The sequence below is a fragment of the Carcharodon carcharias genome, chromosome 14, assembly GCF_017639515.1.
Source record: "Carcharodon carcharias isolate sCarCar2 chromosome 14, sCarCar2.pri, whole genome shotgun sequence".
Taxonomy (NCBI): Eukaryota; Metazoa; Chordata; class Chondrichthyes; order Lamniformes; family Lamnidae; genus Carcharodon; species Carcharodon carcharias.
In genome coordinates this window covers 123,807,990-123,829,574 of record NC_054480.1, presented here as the reverse complement: position 1 = coordinate 123,829,574, position 21,585 = coordinate 123,807,990, and the positions used below count along the sequence as shown (strand labels likewise).

Here is a 21,585-nt window from a genome sequence, read left to right as displayed (position 1 = left end):
GTCTTCTCTCACATTGCTTTTGTTCCTGAGTGGACTCTCAGTTCCCAGAATGAATTCACTCACAGGGCCCCACAGAGCAAAGCAAAGATCATGGACCTGGCGATTCTTGAGGCAAGTGTGAATGCTGGACTCATTCTCGCTGCAAGTGGGTGGACCTAACATGAGTTGAAAGAAAATGGCATTGAGAGCTAGGAGAGATGTAGCCATATTCCCTCACTTCACTTTAGTCTTTCTGGAATCTGTCAACGATTGGCATGTCTCCCAAGTCTTCCTTCCTCCATGGTGTAATCACACTCATATTGACCCTCAGCAGCCTCCTGAGGTTCCTGGGCCTCCAGATCTTCATCCTCCAATGAACTCTCATCCTCCTCCAGGTCATCCTCTGGCAGGGGGTCACCTCTTTGTACATCCAGATTGTGAAGGGCACAACACACTGTGACGATGTGGGAAAACCTGTTGGGATTGTATTGTGATGAGCCACCTGAGTAGTCCAAGCATCTGAAATGCATCTTCAGAAGCCCTATCGTCTGCTCTATAAGGGAGCGTGTGGAGCTGTGAGCAGTGTTGTACTTCTCCTCGGAACGACTCTGAGGGCAACGCCCCGGTGTCATCAGCCTGCGTTTCAGTGGGTGCCCCTTATCCCCAAGCAGCCTCCCTGCAGACGTAACGGCCACTTGAAAATCTTTTTTTTTATTTGTTCATGAGATGGCTAGGCCAGCATTTGTTGCCTACCCCTAACTGCCATCCCTAATTGCCCCTGTTCAGAGGGCATTTAAGAGCCAACCTCATTGCTGTGGGTCTGGAGTCACATGTAGGCCTGACCAGGTAAGGGCAACAGATTTCCCTCCCTAAAAGGACATTAGTGAACCAGAAGAGTTTTTACAACAATCGACAATGGTTTCACAGTCATCATCAGACTTTTAATTCCAGATTTTTGTTGAATTCTAATTCCACCATCTGCCTTGGGGGGATTCGAACCTGGGTCCCCAGAGCATTACCTTGGGTCTCTGGATTACTAGGCCAGCAACAATACCACTACGCCACCACCTCTCCCATCTCAGGCCCTGGGAGTGCCTCAGGATATCGGAGTCATGGCAACTCCCAGGGTACTGTGCACAAACATGCAGCATGTGCTTCTGGTGATCACACACCAGTTGTACATCGATGGAATGATAGCCCTTGTATAAACATTAGGGCCTGCTGCCATGGAGCCCGTACAGCCACATGGGTGCAGCCTATTGCATCCTGCACTCTGGGGAAGCCTGAGATGGCAGCAAATCCTGGATATCTTCATCCAGAGCAAACCTTACATAATGATGGGCCTTCCTGTAAAAGGCATCTGTGACCTCCTTTATCCATTGATGTGTTGTGGACTGAAAGATGCCACACAGGTTGCCTGTTGATCCTTGGAAAGAACCAGTGACTAAGAAATTAAGTGCAGCGATCACCTTCAAAGCCACTGGCAGGAGATACCATCCAACCCCACGTGGCATCAGGTCTTCTTGAAGAATGTAGCATATGTGATGGGCCAGATCTCCAACCAAGCACAGACGTGCATGGCATTGCCTCTCACTCATTTGTAAATAGGAGGCTCTTGGATGATAGACCCTAGATCTGGTGAGTCACCCCCATTGTCTGGGTCTCTCCTCCTGACCCTCCTGTTCATACTCTGGCTCCACTTGACCATGTCCCTCCTGCTGGAGCTGTGCACGGAGTCACCTCTCCCTCATTCGCCTCCTCCATTGCATTAGGACCCTGACAAAGGCAGCATTGAGCCCTGGACTCACATCTGCTTTTGTCTTCTCTCTGAAAGGAAACATTGACATTAATAATTCAAGGGGCAAGAAAGTGAAGCTCAGAAGATGACACATTTGGAGACCATAAGGGTCCATAGTTTCTCCTGCTCTACTTGCATGGTGTCGCCTTGTCCCTAAGACACTGCCACACACAACGAGGTGACCAAGATGGCCTCGCAGACATGTAATATCTTGAGGCCGGTGTGAGATGCTAAAGTTTCAGTGAGATGATTGACCCGACATAGCTCTGTGCTCCAATCTCTGATATGCCATATTAATGACCAATCAGTTGTTCACAGTCAATGAGCGAATGCCCTTTGGCCCATTAGGAGTGTCAAATCTGGTGAACAGGTGACTGGCCTTCATTGATGGAATGCCATCTATGATGCTGTTGTGCCTCCTTCACTATTTGTCTGCGTTCCCAAATTCTATATTCCTGTGTGTTGCTCTTGAGATGCCGCGAGTGTGATGTGAAGCCATTGAGTTCTGAATAGCCCTTTAGCAGTGCGAAAGAAGCCATTGGCTTTCAGTGGCTTTCATCGCAAGGAGGTCTTCCTCCTTTTTCTAAGCAGAGTACTGCTCACTCCTGTGGCAACAAGAGGTTAGAGGGTGACCCCACAAAGGCCCCCTCATGTTCACCCTTCCCCATCATTGCCATTCCACTGTCTTTCCTCCCCCCCCATTCCCATTGACTCCAGTTTTGCTAGCGCTCCTTGATGTCCCACTCAGTCAAATGATTCCTTGAAGTCAAGGGAAGTCATTTTCAACTCATCTCAGGAGCTCAGTTCTTTTGTCCATGTTTGAATCAAGGCTATAATGAGGTCAGGAGCTGAGTGGCCCTGGTGCAATTCAAACTGAGCATCAGTGAACAGGTTATTGCTAAGCAAGTGCCACTTGACAGCACTGTTGATGACGCCTTCCATTACTTTGCTGATGCTGGAGAGTAGACTGATGGGGCGGTAATTGACCAGGTTGGATTTGTCCTGCTTTTTGTATTCAGGACGTACCTGGGCAATTTTACACGTAGCCGGGCAGATGCCAGTGTTGTAGCTGTACTGGAACAGCTTGGCTATGGGGCGCAGCAAGTTCTGGAGCACAAGTCTTCAGTACTATTGACGGAATATTGTCAGGGCCCCATAGCCTTTGCAGTATCCAGTGCCTTCAGCTGTTTCTTGATATTATGTGGAGTGAATTGAATTGGCTGAAAACTGACATCTGTGATGCTGGGGACCTCTGGAGCAGGCCGAGATGGATCATCCACTCGGCACTTCTGGCTGAAGATTAAAGTAAAATCTTCAGCCTTATCTTTTGCATTGATGTGCTGGGCTCCCCCATCATTGAGGATGGGGATATTTGTGGAGTATCCTCCTCCAGTCCACCACCATTCATGCCTGAATGTGAGCTTAGATTTAATCCGTTGGTTGTGGGATCGCTTAGCTCTATCACTTGCTGCTTATGCTGTTTGGCACACAAGTAGTCCTCTGTTGTAGCTTCACCAGATTTTTAGGTATCACTGGTGCTGCTCCTGGCATGTCCTCCTGCACTGTTCACTGAAACAGGTTTGAGCCCCTGTCTTGGTGGTGATGGTAGAGTGGGGGATATGCTAGGCCATGAGGTTACAAATTGTGTTCTGCTGCTGCTGATGGCCCACAGCGCCTCATGGATGCTCAGTCTTGAGTTGCTAGATCTTTTCAAAATGTATCCCATTTAGCATGGTGGCAGTGCCACAGTGTTCCCTGCATTTTGTGGTATATATTAATGATTTGGATGTAAACGTAGGGAGAATATCAAGACGGTTGTAGAGGACACCAAAATTGGTCATGCAGTTGATAGTGAGGAGGATTGCTGTTGACATCAAGGTCACATTTGACAGAATGTGGCATCAAGGAGCCCTAGCAAAACTGGAGTCAGAGGTAATCAGGGGGAAAACTCTCCCCTGGTTGGAGTCATACCTAGCACAAAGGAAGATGGTTGTGGTTGCTGGAGGTCAGTCATCTCAACTCCAGGACATCACTGCAGGAGTTCCTCAGGGTAATGTCCTCAGCCCAGCCATCTTCAGCTGCTTCATCAATGACCTTCCTTCCATCATAAGGTCAGAAGTGGGGATGTTTGCTGATGATTGCACGATATTCAGCACCATTTGCAACTCCTCAGATACTGAAGCAGTCCATGCCCAAATGCAGCAAGACCTGGACAATATCCAGGCTTGGGCTGACAAGTGGCAAGTAACATTTGCACCACACAGGTGCCAGTCAATGACCATCCCCAGCAAGAGAGAATCCAACCATCGCCCATTGATGTTCAATGGCATTACCATCACTGAATCCCCCACTATCCTGGGGGGTTACCATTGACCAGAAACTGAACTGGACCAGCCATATAAATGCTATGCTTACAAGAGCAGGTCAGAGGTTACGAATCCTGCAACGAGAACTCACCTCCTGACTCCCCAAAGCCTGTCCACCATCTACAAGGCACACGTCAGGAGTGTGATGGAATACACCCCACCTGCCTGGATGAGTGCAGCTCCCACAACAATCAAGAAGCTTGACACGATCCAGGACAAAACAGCCCGCTTGATTGGCATCATATCCACAAACATTCACTCCCTCCACCACCAATGCACAGTAGCAGCAGTGTGTACCATCTACAAGATGCATTGCAGAAACTCACCAAGGCTCCTCTGACAGCATCTTCCAAACCCACAACCACTACCATCTAGAAGGACAAGGACAGCAGATAGATGGGAACACCACCACTTGGAAGTTCCCCTCCAAGTCACTCACCATCCTGATTTGGAAATATATCGCCGTTCCTTCACTGTCGCTGGGTCAAAATCCTGGAACTCCCTCCCTAACAGCACTGTGGGTGTGCCTACACCACATGGACTGCAGCAGTTCAAGAAGACAGCTCACCACCACCTTCTCAAGGGCAATTAGGGATGGGCAATAAATGTTGGCCCAGCCAGTGAATCCCGTGAATGAATAAAAAATATCAATGGTCAGGTGGGCAGAAAAGTGGGAAATGGAATTCAACCCAGAGAAGCGAGAGGTGATGCATTTAGGGAGGTCAAAAAAAGCAAAGGATTACACAATAAATATGAGGTTACTTAGAGGAGTCGAGGAAATGAGGGGCCTTGGAGTGAATGTCCACAGATCCCTGAAAGTAGCAGGACAGGTTGATAAGGTGGTTAACAAGGCATTTGGAATCCTTTCATTTATTGGCTGAGGCACAGAATATAAGAGCAAGGAGGTTATGCTGGGACTATAATAAACATTAGTTAGGCCAAAATGTGAGTGCTGTGTGCAGTTCTGGTCACCTCATTACAGAAAGGATGTAATTGCATTAGAGAGAGGTCAAAAGAGATTTACTAGGATGTTGCCAGGACTGAAATTGCAGCTTTGAGGAAAGATTGGATATCCTCTGCCATTTCCACCAAGTCCAGCATGATGCCACCACCAAACACATCTTCCCTTCACCCCCCCCCGGTGGCATTCTGTAGGAATTGTTCCCTCCGGGACACCCTGGTCCACTCCTCCATCACCCCCTACTCCTCATCCTCCTCCCACAGCACCTTCCCATGTAACTGTAGAAGGTGCAACACCTGCCCCTTCACTTCCCCTCTCCTCACCGTCCAAGGGCCCAAACGCTCTTCTCAAGTGAAGCAGCATTTCACTTGCACTTCCCTCAACTTAGTCTACTGCATTCGTTGCTCCCAATGCGGTTTCCTCTACATTGGAGAGACCAAACGCAGACTGGGTGACCGCTTTGCAGAACACCTTAGGTCTGTCCGCAAGCATGACCCAGACCTCCCTGTCGCTTGCCATTTCAGCACTCCACCCTGCTCTGCTCTCATGCCCACATGTCCATCCTTGGCTTGCTGCATTGTTCCAGTGAAGCTCAACGCAAACTGGAGGAACAGCACCTCATCTTCCGACTAGACACTTTACAGCCTTCCGGACTGAATATTGAGTTCAACAATTTTAGACCATGAACTCTCTCCTCCATCCCCACCCCCTTTCCGTTTTTTCCCCCTCCTTTTTGTTTTTTCCAATAATTTATATAGGTTTTTCTTTTCCCACCTATTTCCATTATTTTTAAATGTATTTCCATCCATTGTTTTATCTCTACCTTTTAGCCTTTTTAGATTCCTTCACCCCACCCCACCCCCACTAGAGCTATCTGTACCTTGCTTGTCCTGCTTTCTACCCTTAATTAGCATCATTCCTTAGATAATATCACCACCTTCAACACCTCTTTGTCCTTTTGTCTGTGACATCTTTTGTTTATCTCCACCTATCACCGGCCCTCTATCCAGCTCTTCTTGTCCCAACCCCCGTCCCCGTAAACCAGCTTATATTTCACCCCTCTTCTATTTTCACTTAGTTCTGTTGAAGGGTCATGAGGACTCGAAAGGTCAACTGTGCTCCTCTCCACCCATGCTGCCAGACCTGCTGAGTTTTTCCAGGTATTTCTGTTTTTGTTTTGGATAGGCTGTGTTTGTTTTCCTTGGAACATGGGAGGCTGAGGGAAGATTAGATTGAGATATACAAAATTGTGAGGGGCCTGGATAAAGTGGATGGGAAGAGCCTACTTTCTTTAGCAGACAGGGCAGTGACTAGGGGGCATGGATTTTAAGTGATTGATAGACAGATTAGAGAGGAGGTGAGGAAAAGATTTTTCACCTAGAGGATTGTGGGGGTCTGGAACTCACTGCCTGAAAGGGGAGTAGAGGCAGAAACCCTCAACCCATTTAAAGGTGTCTGGATATGAAATTCAAGAACCAGCAAGGCTACGGATTAAATGCTGGAAAATGGGATTAGGCTGGTGCAGACATGATGGGCCAAGTGGCCTCTTTCTGTGCTATAAAATTTCTATGATTCTATGGTTTCTATAACTCTGCAACTGAAAGTTATAATGGCTGATTGTATAAGAAGGGAGTGGTTCTGATCACAGGGTGTGGAATAAATTGTCTCTAATCTCCTCAAACAGTGATTCATCCAAAAACCATCTCTGCCAAAGGGTAGGGCCCTTGGGCGTGGAGCAAAGGAAACCCAACCCCTCCCGAAACAACCAGTGGGATGTGAAAGAGGGAGGATCCTACAGTTGTAAGGTTCTGATTGGGACATGGCTGATCAGTTAAGCCAATAAGCAGGATTGGGAGCTCTTTAATAAGTCCAGTTCCTAGTATGTGGACTCCTGGATTCCAGATTCTGCAGCTTGGTAAGGGGGGTGTTGTGAACAGTGTATTCTGACGGAAGCTTGTCTGTAAAATATAAATCTGTGAGGTATAATTTGAAGGGTAATTGTTTGTTCAATTAACTTTTTAAAAGTTTGAAAAATAACTAATCTATTTCAGTAGGACTTTTCTTATGTTTTGAGTTTTAAACTTTCAAATAATATTTGTTTTACTGGAATGTAAAGTTTGCTTTGTTGTAATTAATTTCTGTTGATTTTAAATTTCAAAACTCCAGGATTGCAGCTGTGCCACTCCCTTGTTAAACATTGAACTGTGAAGTGTGTCTTCCGATCTGAAGGCTGCTTTGTATTTCATGTGTTTGATGTTGTCACTCTCGCTTTCACCTATAGAATGTCTGAAACTGTTCCTAACCCTGTACAGAGAAACAGTACATGTTCCCCAATTCTGCAGTGGAAAATGATGTAAAATGGAGAATGTTACAAATGGAGTCAATGGAACTGGGCATCTAGCCCAGAATGGGATGGGCCCAGAATGTGCTGTGTGCCAGAAGCTTGGATTTTTCAAGATTGGGATCTATTTCTCTGTCCAGGGGCTGCTCAGATGGATGGATTGCAAAGGCAAAACAAGAATGGAAATAATGCACTTAGAATCCCCCATACCCAACACGAGTCTACCTGCAGTGTTAGCTGTAATGTCTCAGATCAGTAGTGTGGGTGGGAGTGTTTGACCCATGATCTGGCCATTACTTTCAGCGAGTGAGAACTGTTTCTCATTTTAAGTGTAAAGTTAAAATAAAACCTGTTGCTGCCCAGTAATTGTATTGTTAGTACCCAGAACTGTTGAGTCCTGCAAATGGTTGCTCCAGGTTAATTCTTTACTAACTGCACCTCTTTAGTTTAGTTTATAGATTGATTCTCCGGCCTCATCATGTCAGCCCACCTTACTGATCTGGAAAAATGCATGCAAACGATGATTGCTGTTTTCCACAAGTATTCAGGCCAGGAGGAAAACCAAAACAAATACACACTGAGCAACAGAGAACTGAAGGACCTGTTGGACAAGGAACTAAGCAGTTTCATGAAGGTATGTGATGGTTACAATGAGTAATGAAAAATGGCTCGGGTGAGAAGTTAAACTTTAAGACCGCAAAGAAAGTCGCTTCTGTTTAGAATGGAGTTGTGGAGAGGAAACAGACAACCAACCCACTCTCAGGAAGAGGCCAGGAAGACCGTTTGAGGAGTTTTTGAGCTTCTATTTGTCCAAGCTTTATTCTATCCCATAATGAAAGCAGAGTGCTGGAAATACTCAGCATTTGTGGCAGTATCCGTGGAGTGAGAAACCGTTAACAAGTGGGATTTTCCGGCTCTGCCAGCAATGGGCATCACTGTGGGTGGGGCTGGAAAATTCCACCGAACATTGAGTCGAATTTAGCCTCCTTCAGAAATTGAGTCAAATTAAACTCAAAACATTAACTCTGTTTCTCTCTCCAGAGATGCTGCCAGACCTGCTGAGTATTTCCAGCACTTTTTATTTCAGGTTTCTAGCATCTGCAGTATTTTGCTTTTATTATTGTCCTGTTGCTACCCCTTGCTGCTCTCCTTTCACAGCTGCCCTCAACACTAGCTCTGTTAGTGAACAATGGAAAGTTTGAAAGTTGCATAATTTTTATTACCTGTTCTGTTCTCAGGGAGCCACTGATCCTGAAGGTTTGAAGGCAATTACGAAAAAACTAGATATCAATCAAGACGGAGAGGTGAATTTTGAAGAGTTTGCAGTCATGCTCGCCTCAATCACTATCGTGTGTAATGAATTTTTTGTTCAGCACCTTAAACAAAGCAAATAAAGGACAGAAAATGCTGGCTGTATCTAGCTCTGGATATAAAGATGTATACTGCTTTACTTAAATAAAAAAACAAAGACCAAATATCAATTTGTTTTGATTTTTTTTCTTCCCCCCCCCCCCCCCTCCCCCCTCTGTTTGAGACTCTGATATTGACAAGGAGAGGTGAGTTTCAGGGAGCAGGGGTGAGGTTGGGGTTTGATGCCACAGTGACCTTTTCTTGACTGAATTCCTGCCCAGAGATCACCCTGATTGGCTGTTTGACTTCCAATTGTGCAGGAAGCAGGTTGTAACCACTCAGGAGCCCACACTGCAAATGGATTTGGTGGGGGCGGAAGGGCTCTGATTTCCAAACCTCTTTGGTTGAGTTTGGGAATCCCAAAACTATCTTGGGGATTGCACAAATAAAGCTGTAAAGCAGGATAAGTGTGAGGCTCCTGGACTCATCCGATTTTAAATGCCAGCCAGCTTCTGGGATTGGATTGGCTATTAGTACCCTGCTCCCCTCAACCCCATCCTGTTTCTGTTAAACCTAAAAGTGGACAACCTGTGTCAGCTTTGGGATTTTTAAACTTTAAACTTCTCACCTAACCCCCAAGCCGCCACACAGTCCCATCTCCACACTGAGGATACCCTCCAACGTGTTGTGTGGTGCTACTAGCCTGCTAAATGGGATAACAACTCAAAACTGGGCATCCATTAGATGCAGTGAGCCATCGCCAGCAGAATTCTATTCGTACCCCAGCATATCCCCCACTCCACCATTACCATCAAGCGAGTGGGCCAACACTGGTTGAATGAAGTGTACAGGAGGGTGTGCCAGGAGCAGCATCAGACATACCTAAAAAAGGCCAACCTGGTGAGGTTACAACTTGGGACTATTTTGGTGGCAAACAGCATAAGCAGCAAGCGATAGACAGATGTCAAGAAGATATAATGTTATTGGAAATTATTTTAAAATATAATTTACCGGTGTCTGTGTCTATGTATGTGTGTGTGCGTTTTAATTGGATTAAAGCCAGCTGGTCTGGAGGCTTTGATGTATAGAAAAGAAGTAGATTTGAAATGTTAATTAGGCATGGGGACAATTTGCATTTTTTCTTTAAACAAACGAGTGTAGCTTGGATTCAAAGAGAGGGAGTAAAATATTACACCCAACCAGGTGAAGCTCACAAAGGGGAGGATTTTTCCCTTGTCAGCCAGGCTCGACACTGGTGGGTGGGTGTGGTCAGGAAGTCAACTGCCACTGGGCCACGATTTCACGCTGGTGGGCCAATTAACGGAGGGGGGGAGGGGGGGGGGTGCGCAATCCTCAGACACTGTTTCCCCAGGGGTCAGGGGAATCTTCGCTCAGACATTGTTTCCCGGGTGGGGCGGTGAGACAGAGACAGGGGCTGTCCCTATTCTCAGAATCAGAGAATTCTGTTTGGGCTGGAGATTCCACAGAACAAGCTAAACGGTCTTAAAATCTAGAGTTGGCCCAACCTGCAGATGTTTCCTATGCACTGGTACCTGTTACCTGTGTTCACCCCCTACAGCACAACACTGACTAAAACAAGGTGAGTTTGAGTTGCTTTTCATTCGGGTTAGGCTATTAAGAGTAACAAGGCAGCTGGATGGAGTTGAGGTGCAGCCATAACCTCATTGAATGATTGAACAGATTGCAGGGGGTGAACGACCTGCACCTCTTTCTTGTGAGACGTCCTGAGGTTGTGAAAAAGACAATATGAATGAAAGTTGTTTTTCTTCTCCATGTTTGAAGATGTTATGTTTTGAACAGGATGTTCCTGGTTTTCGAGTTCCAGCCCATGAAGTAAACATGGTGAGAACTGGAAAAGCCAGCTGTGTGGGGCTGATGTGATCTTGTTTGAACATGTATTTTGCATCAGGCAAATGAAGAAGCCGTTTGTTCTGAATGAATTCTCTGTGTTGTTGCCATTATCGACGCTGTTCTGGGTCAGCCCAGTTCCGGCCCATTATTGACCCAGTATTGGCTTTGTGTTATTCCGAGTCTGTGCTTCCATGATGGATTTTGTTATTTCTGAGTTTGTTTGGGCCATAACAGAGTTTATTTAAAAATGAACCAACGTACATCGTCACTGAAATCCTTACTCGGGATCAGTCAGTCACAGGGACACAACCCAAACTGAAACCGGGGGACTTTCAGAGGGAGGTCGTCCATCCAAGTTTTCATAAAATATCCCCCGGTTTGATTTTTAAACAGTACCTTCTTGTTAATCGGCTGATTAAAACCTATGGGAGCATGGGAACAGGAGGAGGCCATTCAGCCCCTTGAGACTGTTCCACAATTCAATCAGGGCTGATTTCTATTTCAAGCCCACATGCCCGGCTTGGCTTCATGTCCTTGTTTGGTTTTTGATTGTCCACAAAATGAATGAATCAATATGTTAACCGGAATTTGGAATTGCAATTTGTTTAAAGTTAGTCTGAACTAGAAAATGTTTTGTCAGAACTTAAGAAACATCCAAAATGCTAATTTAGAGAGAAGCATTCGCACTCTCAGCATTTCCCAAATTGCTTTACAACAACTGATGTACTTTAAAACTGTTGTAATGTGGGAAACCTGGCAGCCAATTTTCACACAGCAAGATCCCAAAAGACCCCATAAACAGAAATGTGATAATGACCGGATAACTCGTTAGTGATAAGCAGATAAATATTGTTTTATAAATGTTAAATATTAATAAATATAATTAAATTATTTATAGTGGTTAGGGGATAAATGTTGACCAGGACACTAGGCAGAACTCCCCTGCTCTTCTTCAACATTGTGACGGTGGGATGTTTACAACTGAGTGCAGCACTCCCTCAGTACTGACCCTCAGACAGTGCATCAGTCCAAGTTGGGATCTGTAATAAGTGCTGGCCTTGCAACAAAACCAGCTTCTGCTAAGTGAGTGGACAATCCACCAGAAGGCGCTGGTGAGAAGTAACAAGCATTCTGGGAGAAGTCATCGCAGCCACCGTGACTCAGGAGGGAACCGAGGAGAAGGACTCTTGCACTCAACAGGAGGAAGGGCATCCAACAGAGGGCACTGGTGAGAAGTGATTGAAGCATTCTGGGAGAAGTCATCGCAGCCACCGCAACTCAGGATGGAACTGAAGAAAGGACCCACTGTCAAAGAACGGAATAACCCCAAATATTACATTGCTGTAGTGTTTCCATCCCTCTCTCCTCCTCAAATCTAAAAAAAAAAGGATGAGGCTGTGCCTTCAGGAGTGCACCAGACCTGCGAGGGACACTCTGAAAGTAGATTTTAAAGAAAAAGCAGCTGATTGGTGAGTAACCCTGGGGAACAGACTCGGAGGGAGGAAGGAAGGGAGGAGCACAAATCTAGCTTACCTCAGGGATTTGCAGCCTTGTCTCTAGGGAGCAGACTTGGAGGGAGGAGCACTGGTGCGGTGACCTCGGGGCACAGAGTAACTGAAGCCAAAACTGAAAAAGTGACGCCACAGGAAAGCTGTGACCTGATTGGTTGGTAGGAAATGTGCACCAAATTTGAAAAATATCACTGCAAAGCTAATTAATAAATTAATTATCTAAGTGGAGATGGCTGGGCAGGTGATGTGCTGTAGTTGTATGATGTGGGAGCTGGCAGATCCCATTGCGAGCTGCAGTGACCAAATCTGCAGCAAGTGTTGGTTGCTGGAGGAACTCTGGCTCAGAATTGATGAGCTGGAGTCCGAGCTCCAGATGCTGTGGCACATCCGGGAGGGGGAGATTTACCTGGACGCTTTGTTTCAGGAGGCGGTCACACCTGGTAGATTAAGTACCTCAAGTCCGATCAGTGGGCAGGGTCAGCAGGGTGTGACTGCAAATGAGGCAGGTAGAGGAATCCTGTGTTCAGGAACAGAGGAACCTCAGCTCTTGACCTTATCCAACAGGTACGAGGTACTTGCTCCCTGTGTGGGATGAGGAACAGGGCTGTAGGGAGGATGAGCCAGCTGACCACAGAACCGTGGCACAGGAGGGCATTCAAGAGGGGGGAGCAAAAAGACAAGTGGTAATTGTAGGGGATTCTATAATTAGGGGAATTGATAGCTTCCTTTATAAGAAGGATCGAGAGTCTCACATGGTATGTTACCTGCCCGGTGCCAGGGTGAGGGACATCTGACTGGCTTGAAAGGATATTGGAGAGGAAGGGGGAGGATCCAATTGTTGTGGTCCATGTCAGGACAAATAGCATAGGTAAGACTAGGAAAGAGGACCTGTTTGGGGATTATCAGGAACTAGGAACTAAATTAAAGAACAGGTCCTCAAGGGTTATAATCTCCGGATTACTACCCGAGCCACTTGCAAATTGGCATGGGGATGCGAGAATAAGGGAAGTAAACACATGGCTAAAGGAATGGTGTGGGAAAGTGGGGTTCCATTTCGTGGGGCACTGGCATCAGTATTGGAACAGGATGGATCTGTACTGTTGGGACGATCTCCACCTGAACTGATCTGGGACCAATGTTCTAGTGAAAAGGGTAAATAGGGTGGTCAACAGGACTTGAAAGTTGTTTGGGGGGGGTGGGGGGGGAATCATGGAAAATTATGAAAAAACTGAAAAGAAAGGAGATCCCTGGAGAGGCTATTAAAGTCTCCAGAACACAAAATAGGACAGTGTTTGGAAGGGTTAGGAATCTCACTTCAAGCACATCAGATAAAGGGATGACAATGAGAAAGGGGATGGGAAATACAGGACTGAAGGTGTTGTGTCTGAATGCATGCGGTATATGAAATAAGGTAAAATGAGCTTGTGGCGCAGATTGAAATTGGCGGGTATGATGTGGTGGGCATTATGGAGACATGGCTGCAAGGGGATCAGGACTGGGAGCTAAATATCCAAGGATGTACATCCTATTGAAAAGATAGGCAGGTTGGCAGAGGGGGTGGGTTTGCTTTGTTAGTAAGAAATGAAATTAAATCGAGAGCAAGAAATGATGTAGGGTCAGATGATGTAGAATCTGTGTGGGTAGAGTTGAGGAACCGCAAAGGTAAAAAAAAAACCATAATGGGAGTTATGTACAGGCCTCCGAACAGTAGTCAGGATGTGGGGCACAAGATATGCCAGGAGATAGAAAAGCTGTGTAAGAAAGGCAAGGTTACAGTGATCATGGGGGATTTCAATATGCAGGTAGACTGGGAAAATCAGGTTGGTAGTGGATCCCAAGAAAAGGAATTTGTGGAATGTCTACGAGACGGCTTTTTGGAGCAGCTTGTGGTGGAGCCCACTAGGGAACACGCAATTCTAGATTTAGTGATGTATAATGAGGCAGATTTGATAAGGGAGCTTAAGGTAAAGGAACCCTTAGGATGAAGTGACCATAATATGATAGAATTTACCCTGCAATTTGAGAGGAAAAAGCTAGAATCAGATGTAATGGTATTACAGTTGAATAAAGGCAACTACAGAGGCATGAGGGAGGAGCTGGCCAGAATTGACTGGGAGATGAGCCTAGCAGGAAAGACAGTGGAACAGCAATGGCAGGAGTTTCTGGGAGTAATTTGGGAGACACAGTAAAAATTCATCCCTAGGAAGAAGAAGCATACTAAAGGGAGGACGAGGCAACCATGGCTGACAAGGGAGGTCAGGGACAGCATAAAAGCTAAAGAGAAAGCATACAATGTGGCGAAGAGCAGTGGGAAACCTACAAAGACCAACAGAGGACAACTAAAAAAGAAAAAGGAGGGAGAAGATTAAATATGAGGGTAAACTAGCCAGTAATATAAAAGAAGATTGCAAGAGTTTTTTTAGATATAAAAAAGGTAAAAGAGAGGCAAAAGTGGACATTATGCAGCTGGAAAATGATGCTGGAGAAGTAGTAGTGGAGAACAAAGAAATGGCGGAGGAACTGAATAGGTACTTTGTGTCAGTCTTCATAGTGGAAGACACGAGTGACATCCCCAAAGTTCAAGAGAGTCGGGGGGGCAGAGGTGAGTATGGTGGCCATTACCAAGGAGAAAGTGCTAGGAAAACTGCAAGGTCTGAAGCTGGATAAATCACCTGGACAAGATGGATTACACTCCAGAGTTCTGAAGGAGATAGCTGAAGAGATAGTGGAGTCAGGGAGGGTCCCAGAGGACTGGAAAATTGCTAATGTAACCCCCCCTGTTTAAGAAGGGAGTGAGGAAAAAGATGGGAAATTACAGGCCAATTAGCCCGACCTCAGTCGTTGGTAAGATTTTAGAGTCCATTATTAAGGATGAGATTTCACAATACTTGGAAGTGCATGGTAAAATAGGGCACAGTCAGCATGGTTTCATCAAGGGGAGGTCATGCCTGACAAATCTGTTAGAATTCTTTGAGGAGGTAATGAGTAGGTTAGACAAAGGAGAGCTAATGGATGTTATCTACTTGGACTTCCAGAAGGCTTTTGACAAGGTGCCACACAGGAGGCTGCTCAGTAAGATAAGAGCCCATGGTGTTAGAGGCAAGGTACTAGCATGGATAGAAGATTGGCAGGAGGCAGAGAGTGGGGATGGCGGCTGGTGACCAGTGGAGTTCCACAGGGGTTAGTTTTGGAACCACAACTTTTCACTTTATACATTAATGATCTAGATGAAGGAACTGAGGGCATCCTGGCTAAGTTTGCAGATGATATAAAGATAGATGGAGGGACAGTAAGTATTGAGGAGGCGGGGAGGCTGCAGAAGGATTTGGACAGGTTAGGAGAATGGGCAAAGAAGTGGCAGATGGAATACAACGTGGGGAAGTGTGAGGTCATGAACTTTGGTAGGAAGAATAGAGGCATAAACTATTTTCTGGATGGGGAGAGAATTCAGGAATCTGGAGTGCAAAGGGACTTGGGAGTCCTAGTCCAGGATTCTCTTAAGGTGAACTTGCAGGTTGAGTCGGTAGTTAAGGTAGCAAATGCAATGTTGGCATTTATTACGAGAGGACTAGAATATAAAAGCAGGGATATGCCACTGAGGCTTTATAAGGCTCTGGTCAGACCACATTTAGAATATCGTGAGCAATTTTGGGCCCCGTATCTCAGGAAGGATGTGCTGGCCTTGGAGAGGGTCCAGAGGAGGTTCACGAGAATGATCCCAGGAATGAAAGGCTTAACATATAAGGAATGTTTGAGGACTCTGGGTCTATACTTGGAGTTTAAAAGGATGAGGGGGGGGATCTGATTGAAACTTACAGAATACTGAAAGGCCTGGATAGAGTGGACGTGGGGAAGATGTTTCCATTAGTAGGAGAGACTAGGACCCGAGGGCACAGCCTCAGAGTAAAGGGAAGACCTTTTAGAACAGAGATGAGGAGAAACTTCTTTAGCCAGAGAGTGGTGAATCAATGGAATTCATTGCCACAGGAGGCTGTGGATGCCAGGTCATTGAGTGTATTTAAAACTGAGGTAGAAAGGTTCTTGATTGGTAAAGGGATCAAAGGTTACGGGGAGAAGGCGGGAGAATGGGGTTGAGAAACTTATCAGCCATGATTGAATGGCAGAGCAGACTTAATGGGCTGAATGGCCTAATTTCTGCTCCTATGTCTTATGATCTTACCCCATTTAGTCTTTGTCAGATGCCTGATACTCCTTAATGCCCACTAGACAACTTCTCCGCTGTTGGGCTAGCTGGGGGATGCTGTGGGTGTGGACAAGGTGAGTACCTGCGAGGATTGCTTGCCTGGACGAGAAGGAGAGCAAATATACTGCTTCCCTTAAACTCCACTCTGGAAATTTACCTTCAGCAGCTTCACTGCCACCAACAACTTTCCAAATATATTGTGTCCCCTGGTTTCCCAGAATCTCATGGGAGACCCAAATTTCACCAAAACTGGTGCTGTAAAAATCATCGACGGACAGGAACGTTGTGGGAAATGAATTTGCTCTGCGCTCCCTTTCCCACCGATTGGGGCGAGGAGTAAGAAATAAAATTTCCTGTTTATTTCTGGTTTTATACCACAAATCAGGCCCTTTCTCCCACAAGCTCCATACTCGTGTTAATGCTCCATCTGACTCTCATCCCATTTCGCCTACGTCTCACCCCGTCAACTACATGGATGGCTGGTGCTTTACTGAGCAGTTTGTAGGCCTCCCTGAGTCAGTTTTTAAAGGGTGCTTATTGAACCAGCACAACAATGACTTGTATTCACAGAGTCTCTTTATATAATAAAACACCCCAAGACGCTTCACTGAAGTGTTATCGAACAATATTTTACACCAAATCTTATAAGGTGGTGACCAAAAGCTTTGTCAAAGAGGTTGATTTTAAAGGAGTAGGCTTAAAGGGGGAGAGAGAGAGAGGGAGAGGTTTAGGGAGGGAATTCTAGAGCTTAGGGCCCAGGCAGCTGAAGGCATGGCCACCAATGGTGGTTTGAAGGCTGGCGGTGCCAAAAACTCCAGACTTGGAGGAGCGCTGAGCCCTTAGAGGGCTGGAAGGGAGTACAGAAATAGGACATAAAAAATAAAAAATTGGAGCAGGTTTACCCTTGAGCCTGGCTGATCTTCTATCTCAGACGCCTTCCACACTTATCCCCAAACCCTAAATTCCCTTAGTCTCCAGAAATCTATCAACCTCTGACTTGAATATATTCAATGAGCTCAGCTGCCTAGGAATCCTCCCTAAACCTCTCCACCTCGCTTTCTTCCTTTAAACCCCAGTTCTTAATCAGGTTTGTGGCCATCGGTCCTAATATTGCCTCATGTGACTCGAAATGTTTTTTCGTAATGCTCCTGTGAAGCACGTTGGGTTGTTTTATGCATTATTAAAAGGCACTATAAAAATGCAGCTTGTTCTTATTCAGCTACCAAGCACAGTTCCCTAGTACAGAGATATAACCCTCTCTTAATGGAGATTTCTCCCCATTGCAGTCCTAAATGGCTGACACTCATCCTAAGACTATGTCCCCTTTGTTCTGGATTCCCAAGCCAGGGGAAACATTCTCCCAGCATCCACCCAGTCTGATCCCTTAAGAATTTAATCCTTTTCAATAAGATCGTCTCTGTCTTCTAAATTCAAGGGAATATAGACTCATTCCCCTTAATCTCTTCTCACACGGCCATCCCTATCATTTTAGGAATCAGCCTAGTGAATCTTTGCTGCGACTCCCTCTAAGACAAATCTGTCCTTCCTTAGGTAAGGAAACCAAAGCTGGACACAATACTCCAGGTGCGGTCTCACCAAGTCTTATCTACTCTTACACTGCAATCTCTTTGTAGTAAAGGCTAACATATCATTCGCTTATCTATTTGTTCGCTCCACCTACATGCAGTGAGGGAAAAGCAAAGCTATGGAGAATTTTGAAAACAAGGATGTGAATTTTAAAATCAAGACATTACTCAGTTGGGTCTAATACGAGCCTGTAAGCAATGTGTGAACATGAGTAAGGATACAGGCAGCAGATTTTCAAATGAACTCTAAACCTTTCTCTCTAATGTGCCCATATCTGTATCAAAGCTCATGGTGGTAGCAAGTTTCACATTCTCAGTAAAGATGTGTTTTCTGAATTCCCTTTTGGATTTATTGCTGACGGCTTTATATTTATGGGAAACAAAAACAGAATTACTTGGAAAAACTCAGCAGGTCTGGCAGCATTGGCTGAGAAGAAAAGAGTTGACGTTTCGAGTCCTCATGACCCTTCAACAGAACTGAGTGATTCTTAGGAAAGGGGTGAATTATAAGCTGGTTGAAGGTGGGGGGATGGGGCAGCTGGTGGGGTTGTAGGGACAAGCAAGCAGTGATTGGAGCAGATAATCAAAAGATGTCACAGACAAAAGAACAAAAGAACACAGAGGTGTTGAAGGTGGTGATATTATCTAAACGAATGTGCTAATTAAGAATGGATGGTAGGGCACTCAAGGTATAGCTCTAGTGGGGGTGGGGTGGAAAGGCTAGCAGAGCATAAAAGATTTAAAAATAATGGAAATAGGTGGGAAAAGAAAAATCTATATAAATTATTGGAAAAAACGAAAGGAAGGGGGAAGAAACAGAAAGGGGGTGGGGATGGAGGAAGGAGTTCAAGATCTAAAGTTGTTGAACTCAATATACAGTCCGGAAGGCTGTAAAGTGCCTAGTCGGAAGATGAGGTGCTGTTCCTCCAGTTTGCATTGGGCTTCACTGGAACAATGCAGCCAACCAAGGACCGACATGTGGGCAAGAGAGCAGGGTGGAGTGTTAAAATGGCAAGCGACAGGGAGGTTTGGGTCATTCTTGCGGACAGATCGCAGGTATTCTGCAAAGCGGTCGCCTAGTTTACGTTTGGTCTCTCCAATGTAGAGGGACCGCATTGGGAGTGACGAATGCAGTAGACTAAGTTGGGGGAAATGCAAGTGAAATGCTGCTTCACTTGAAAGGAGTGTTTGGGCCCTTGGATGGTGAGGAGAGAGGAAGTGAAGGGACAGGTGTTACATCTTTTGCGTGGGCATGGGGTGGTGCCATAGGTGGGGGTTGAGGAGTAGGGGGTGATGGAGGAGTGGACCAGGGTGTCCCGGAGGGAATGATCCCTATGGAATGCTGCCGGGGGGGTGAAGGGAAGATGTGTTTAGTGGTGGCATCATGCTGGAGTTGGCGGAAATGGCGGAGGATGATCCTTTGAATACGGAGGCTAGTGGGGTGATAAGTGAGGACAAGGGGGACCCTATCATGTTTCTGGGAGGGAGGAGAAGGCGTGAGGGTGGATGCGCGGGAGATGGGCCGGACACGGTTGAGGGCCCTGTCAACGACCGTGGGTGGAAAACCTCGGTTAAGGAAGAAGGAGGACATGTCAGAGGAACTGTTTTTGAAGGTAGCATCATCAGAACAGATGTGATGGAGGCAAAGGAACTGAGAGAATGGAATGGAGTCCTTACAGGAAGGGGGGTGTGAGGAGCTGTAGTCGAGGTAGCTGTGGGAGTCGGTAGGCTTGTAATGGATATTGGTGGACAGTCTATCACCAGAGATTGAGACAGAGGGGTCACGGAAGGGAAGGGAAGTGTCAGAGATGGACCATGTGAAAATGATGGAGGGGTGGAGATTGGAAGCAAAATTAATAAATTTTTCCAAGTCCCGACGAGAGCATGAAGCAGCACCGAAGTAATCATCGATGTACCGGAGAAAGAGTTGTGGAAGGGGGCCGGAGTAGGACTGGAACAAGGAATGTTCCACATACCCCATAAAGAGACAGGCATAACTGGGGCCCATGCGGGTACCCATAGCAACACCTTTTATTTGGAGGAAGTGAGAGGATTTGAAGGAGAAATTGTTCAGCTTGAGAACAAGTTCAGCCAGACGGAGGAGAGTAGTGGTGGATGGGGATTGTTTGGGCCTCTGTTTGAGGAAGAAGCTAAGGGCCCTCAGACCATCCTGGTGGGGGATGGAGGTGTAGAGGGATTGGACATCCATGGTGAAGAGGAAGCGGTTGGAGCCAGGGAACTGGAAATTGTTGATGTGACGTAAGGTGTCAGAGGAATCACAGATGTAGGTGGGAAGGGACTGGAAAAGGGGAGGGAGAAGGGAGTCAAGATAATGAGAAATGAGTTCTGTGGGGCAGGAGCAAGCTGACACGATCGGTCTATGGGGACAGTTCTGTTTGTGGATTTTGGGTAGGAGGTAGAAGCGGGCTGTCCGAGGTTGGGCGACTATCAGGTTGGAAGCTGTGGGAGGAAGATCTCCAGAGGAGATGAGGTCAGTGACAGTCCTGGAAACAATGGCTTGATGTTCAGTGGTGGGGTCATGGTCCAGGGAGAGGGAGGAAGTATCTGCAAGGTGACACTCAGCCTCCGCGAGGTAGAGGTCAGTGCGCCAGACAACAACAGCACCACCCTTGTCAGCGGGTTTGATGACAATGTTGGGGTTGGACCTGAGAGAACGGAGTGCAGTAAGTTCAGAGAGGGACAGATTAGAATGGGTGAGAGGAGCAGAGAAATTGAGATGACTAATGTCGCGCCGACAGTTCTCAATGAAAAGATCAAGAGAAGGTAAGAATCCAGAGGGAGGGGTCCATGTGGAGGGAGAATATTGGAGGTGGGTAAAAGGATCGGTTGAACGGGGAGAGGACTCCTGCCCAAAGAAGTGAGCACGGAGACGAAGGCAGCGGAAGAAGAGTTCAGCATTGTGCCGAAGCCGAAATTCATTGAGGTGAGGGCGTAGGGGTATGAAACTAAGTCCTTTGCTGAGCACTGAATGTTCAGCGTCAGAGAGGGGAAGGTCAGGGGGTATAGTGAATACACGGCTGGGGCTGGGATTGGAAGATGAGGTGGGGACAGAGGGACAGGCAGGGGTGGAGGGTCCTAGATGGGTGTTGGTGTCGAAGAGTTGTTGGAGCTTGCATTCCTTAGCACTTGAGAGAAAAAGAGAAAAAAAAAGTTTCTTGTTGAGGCGTCGGATGACATGTCAAACCTACTGACAAGGGTGGTGCTGTTGTTGTCTGGCGCACTGACCTCTACTTCACGAAGGCTGAGCGTCAACTCGCAGACACTTCCTCCTATCTCTCCTTGGACCATGACCCCACCACTGAACATCAAGCCATTGTTTCCAGGACTGTCACTGACCTCATCTCCTCTGGAGATCTTCCTCCCACAGCTTCCAACCTGATAGTCGCCCAACCTCGGACAGCCCGCTTCTACCTCCTACCCAAAATCCACAAACAGAACTGTCCCGGTAGACCGATCGTGTCAGCTTGCTCCTGCCCCACAGAACTCATTTCTCATTATCTTGACTCCCTTCTCTCTCCCCTTGTCCAGTTCCTTCCCACCTACATCTGTGATTCCTCTGACACCTTACGTCACATCAACAATTTCCAGTTCCCTGG

At 46.4% G+C, this 21,585-nt stretch overlaps 2 protein-coding genes across 5 annotated transcripts in view; both read left to right on the top strand.

Moving 5' to 3' along the window:
• Positions 1-6,865: 6,865 nt before the first annotated feature.
• Positions 6,866-8,920, top strand: LOC121286966 (protein S100-A1-like). Of its 4 annotated transcripts, none has more exons than XM_041204320.1 (3): positions 6,866-7,019; positions 7,892-8,079; positions 8,684-8,920. In XM_041204320.1, exons 2-3 carry the CDS (start codon positions 7,924-7,926, stop codon positions 8,837-8,839), a joined length of 312 nt encoding a protein of 103 aa, XP_041060254.1. In that variant the 5' UTR covers positions 6,866-7,019; positions 7,892-7,923; the 3' UTR covers positions 8,840-8,920. The 4 variants fall into 4 exon arrangements, with proteins under 4 accessions (XP_041060254.1, XP_041060255.1, XP_041060257.1 ...); XM_041204321.1 differs by having other exon boundaries at positions 6,988-7,098; XM_041204323.1 differs by having other exon boundaries at positions 6,999-7,019; positions 7,897-8,079.
• Positions 8,921-10,179: 1,259 nt separating this feature from the next.
• LOC121286965 (proteinase-activated receptor 3-like) overlaps positions 10,180-21,585 on the top strand; it is a 52,226-nt gene continuing 40,820 nt past the window's right edge. Inside the window, exon 1 of the mRNA XM_041204318.1 lies at positions 10,180-10,395. The gene's annotated coding sequence lies outside the window, so the exon portion shown is untranslated. The remainder of the gene's footprint in view (positions 10,396-21,585) is intronic.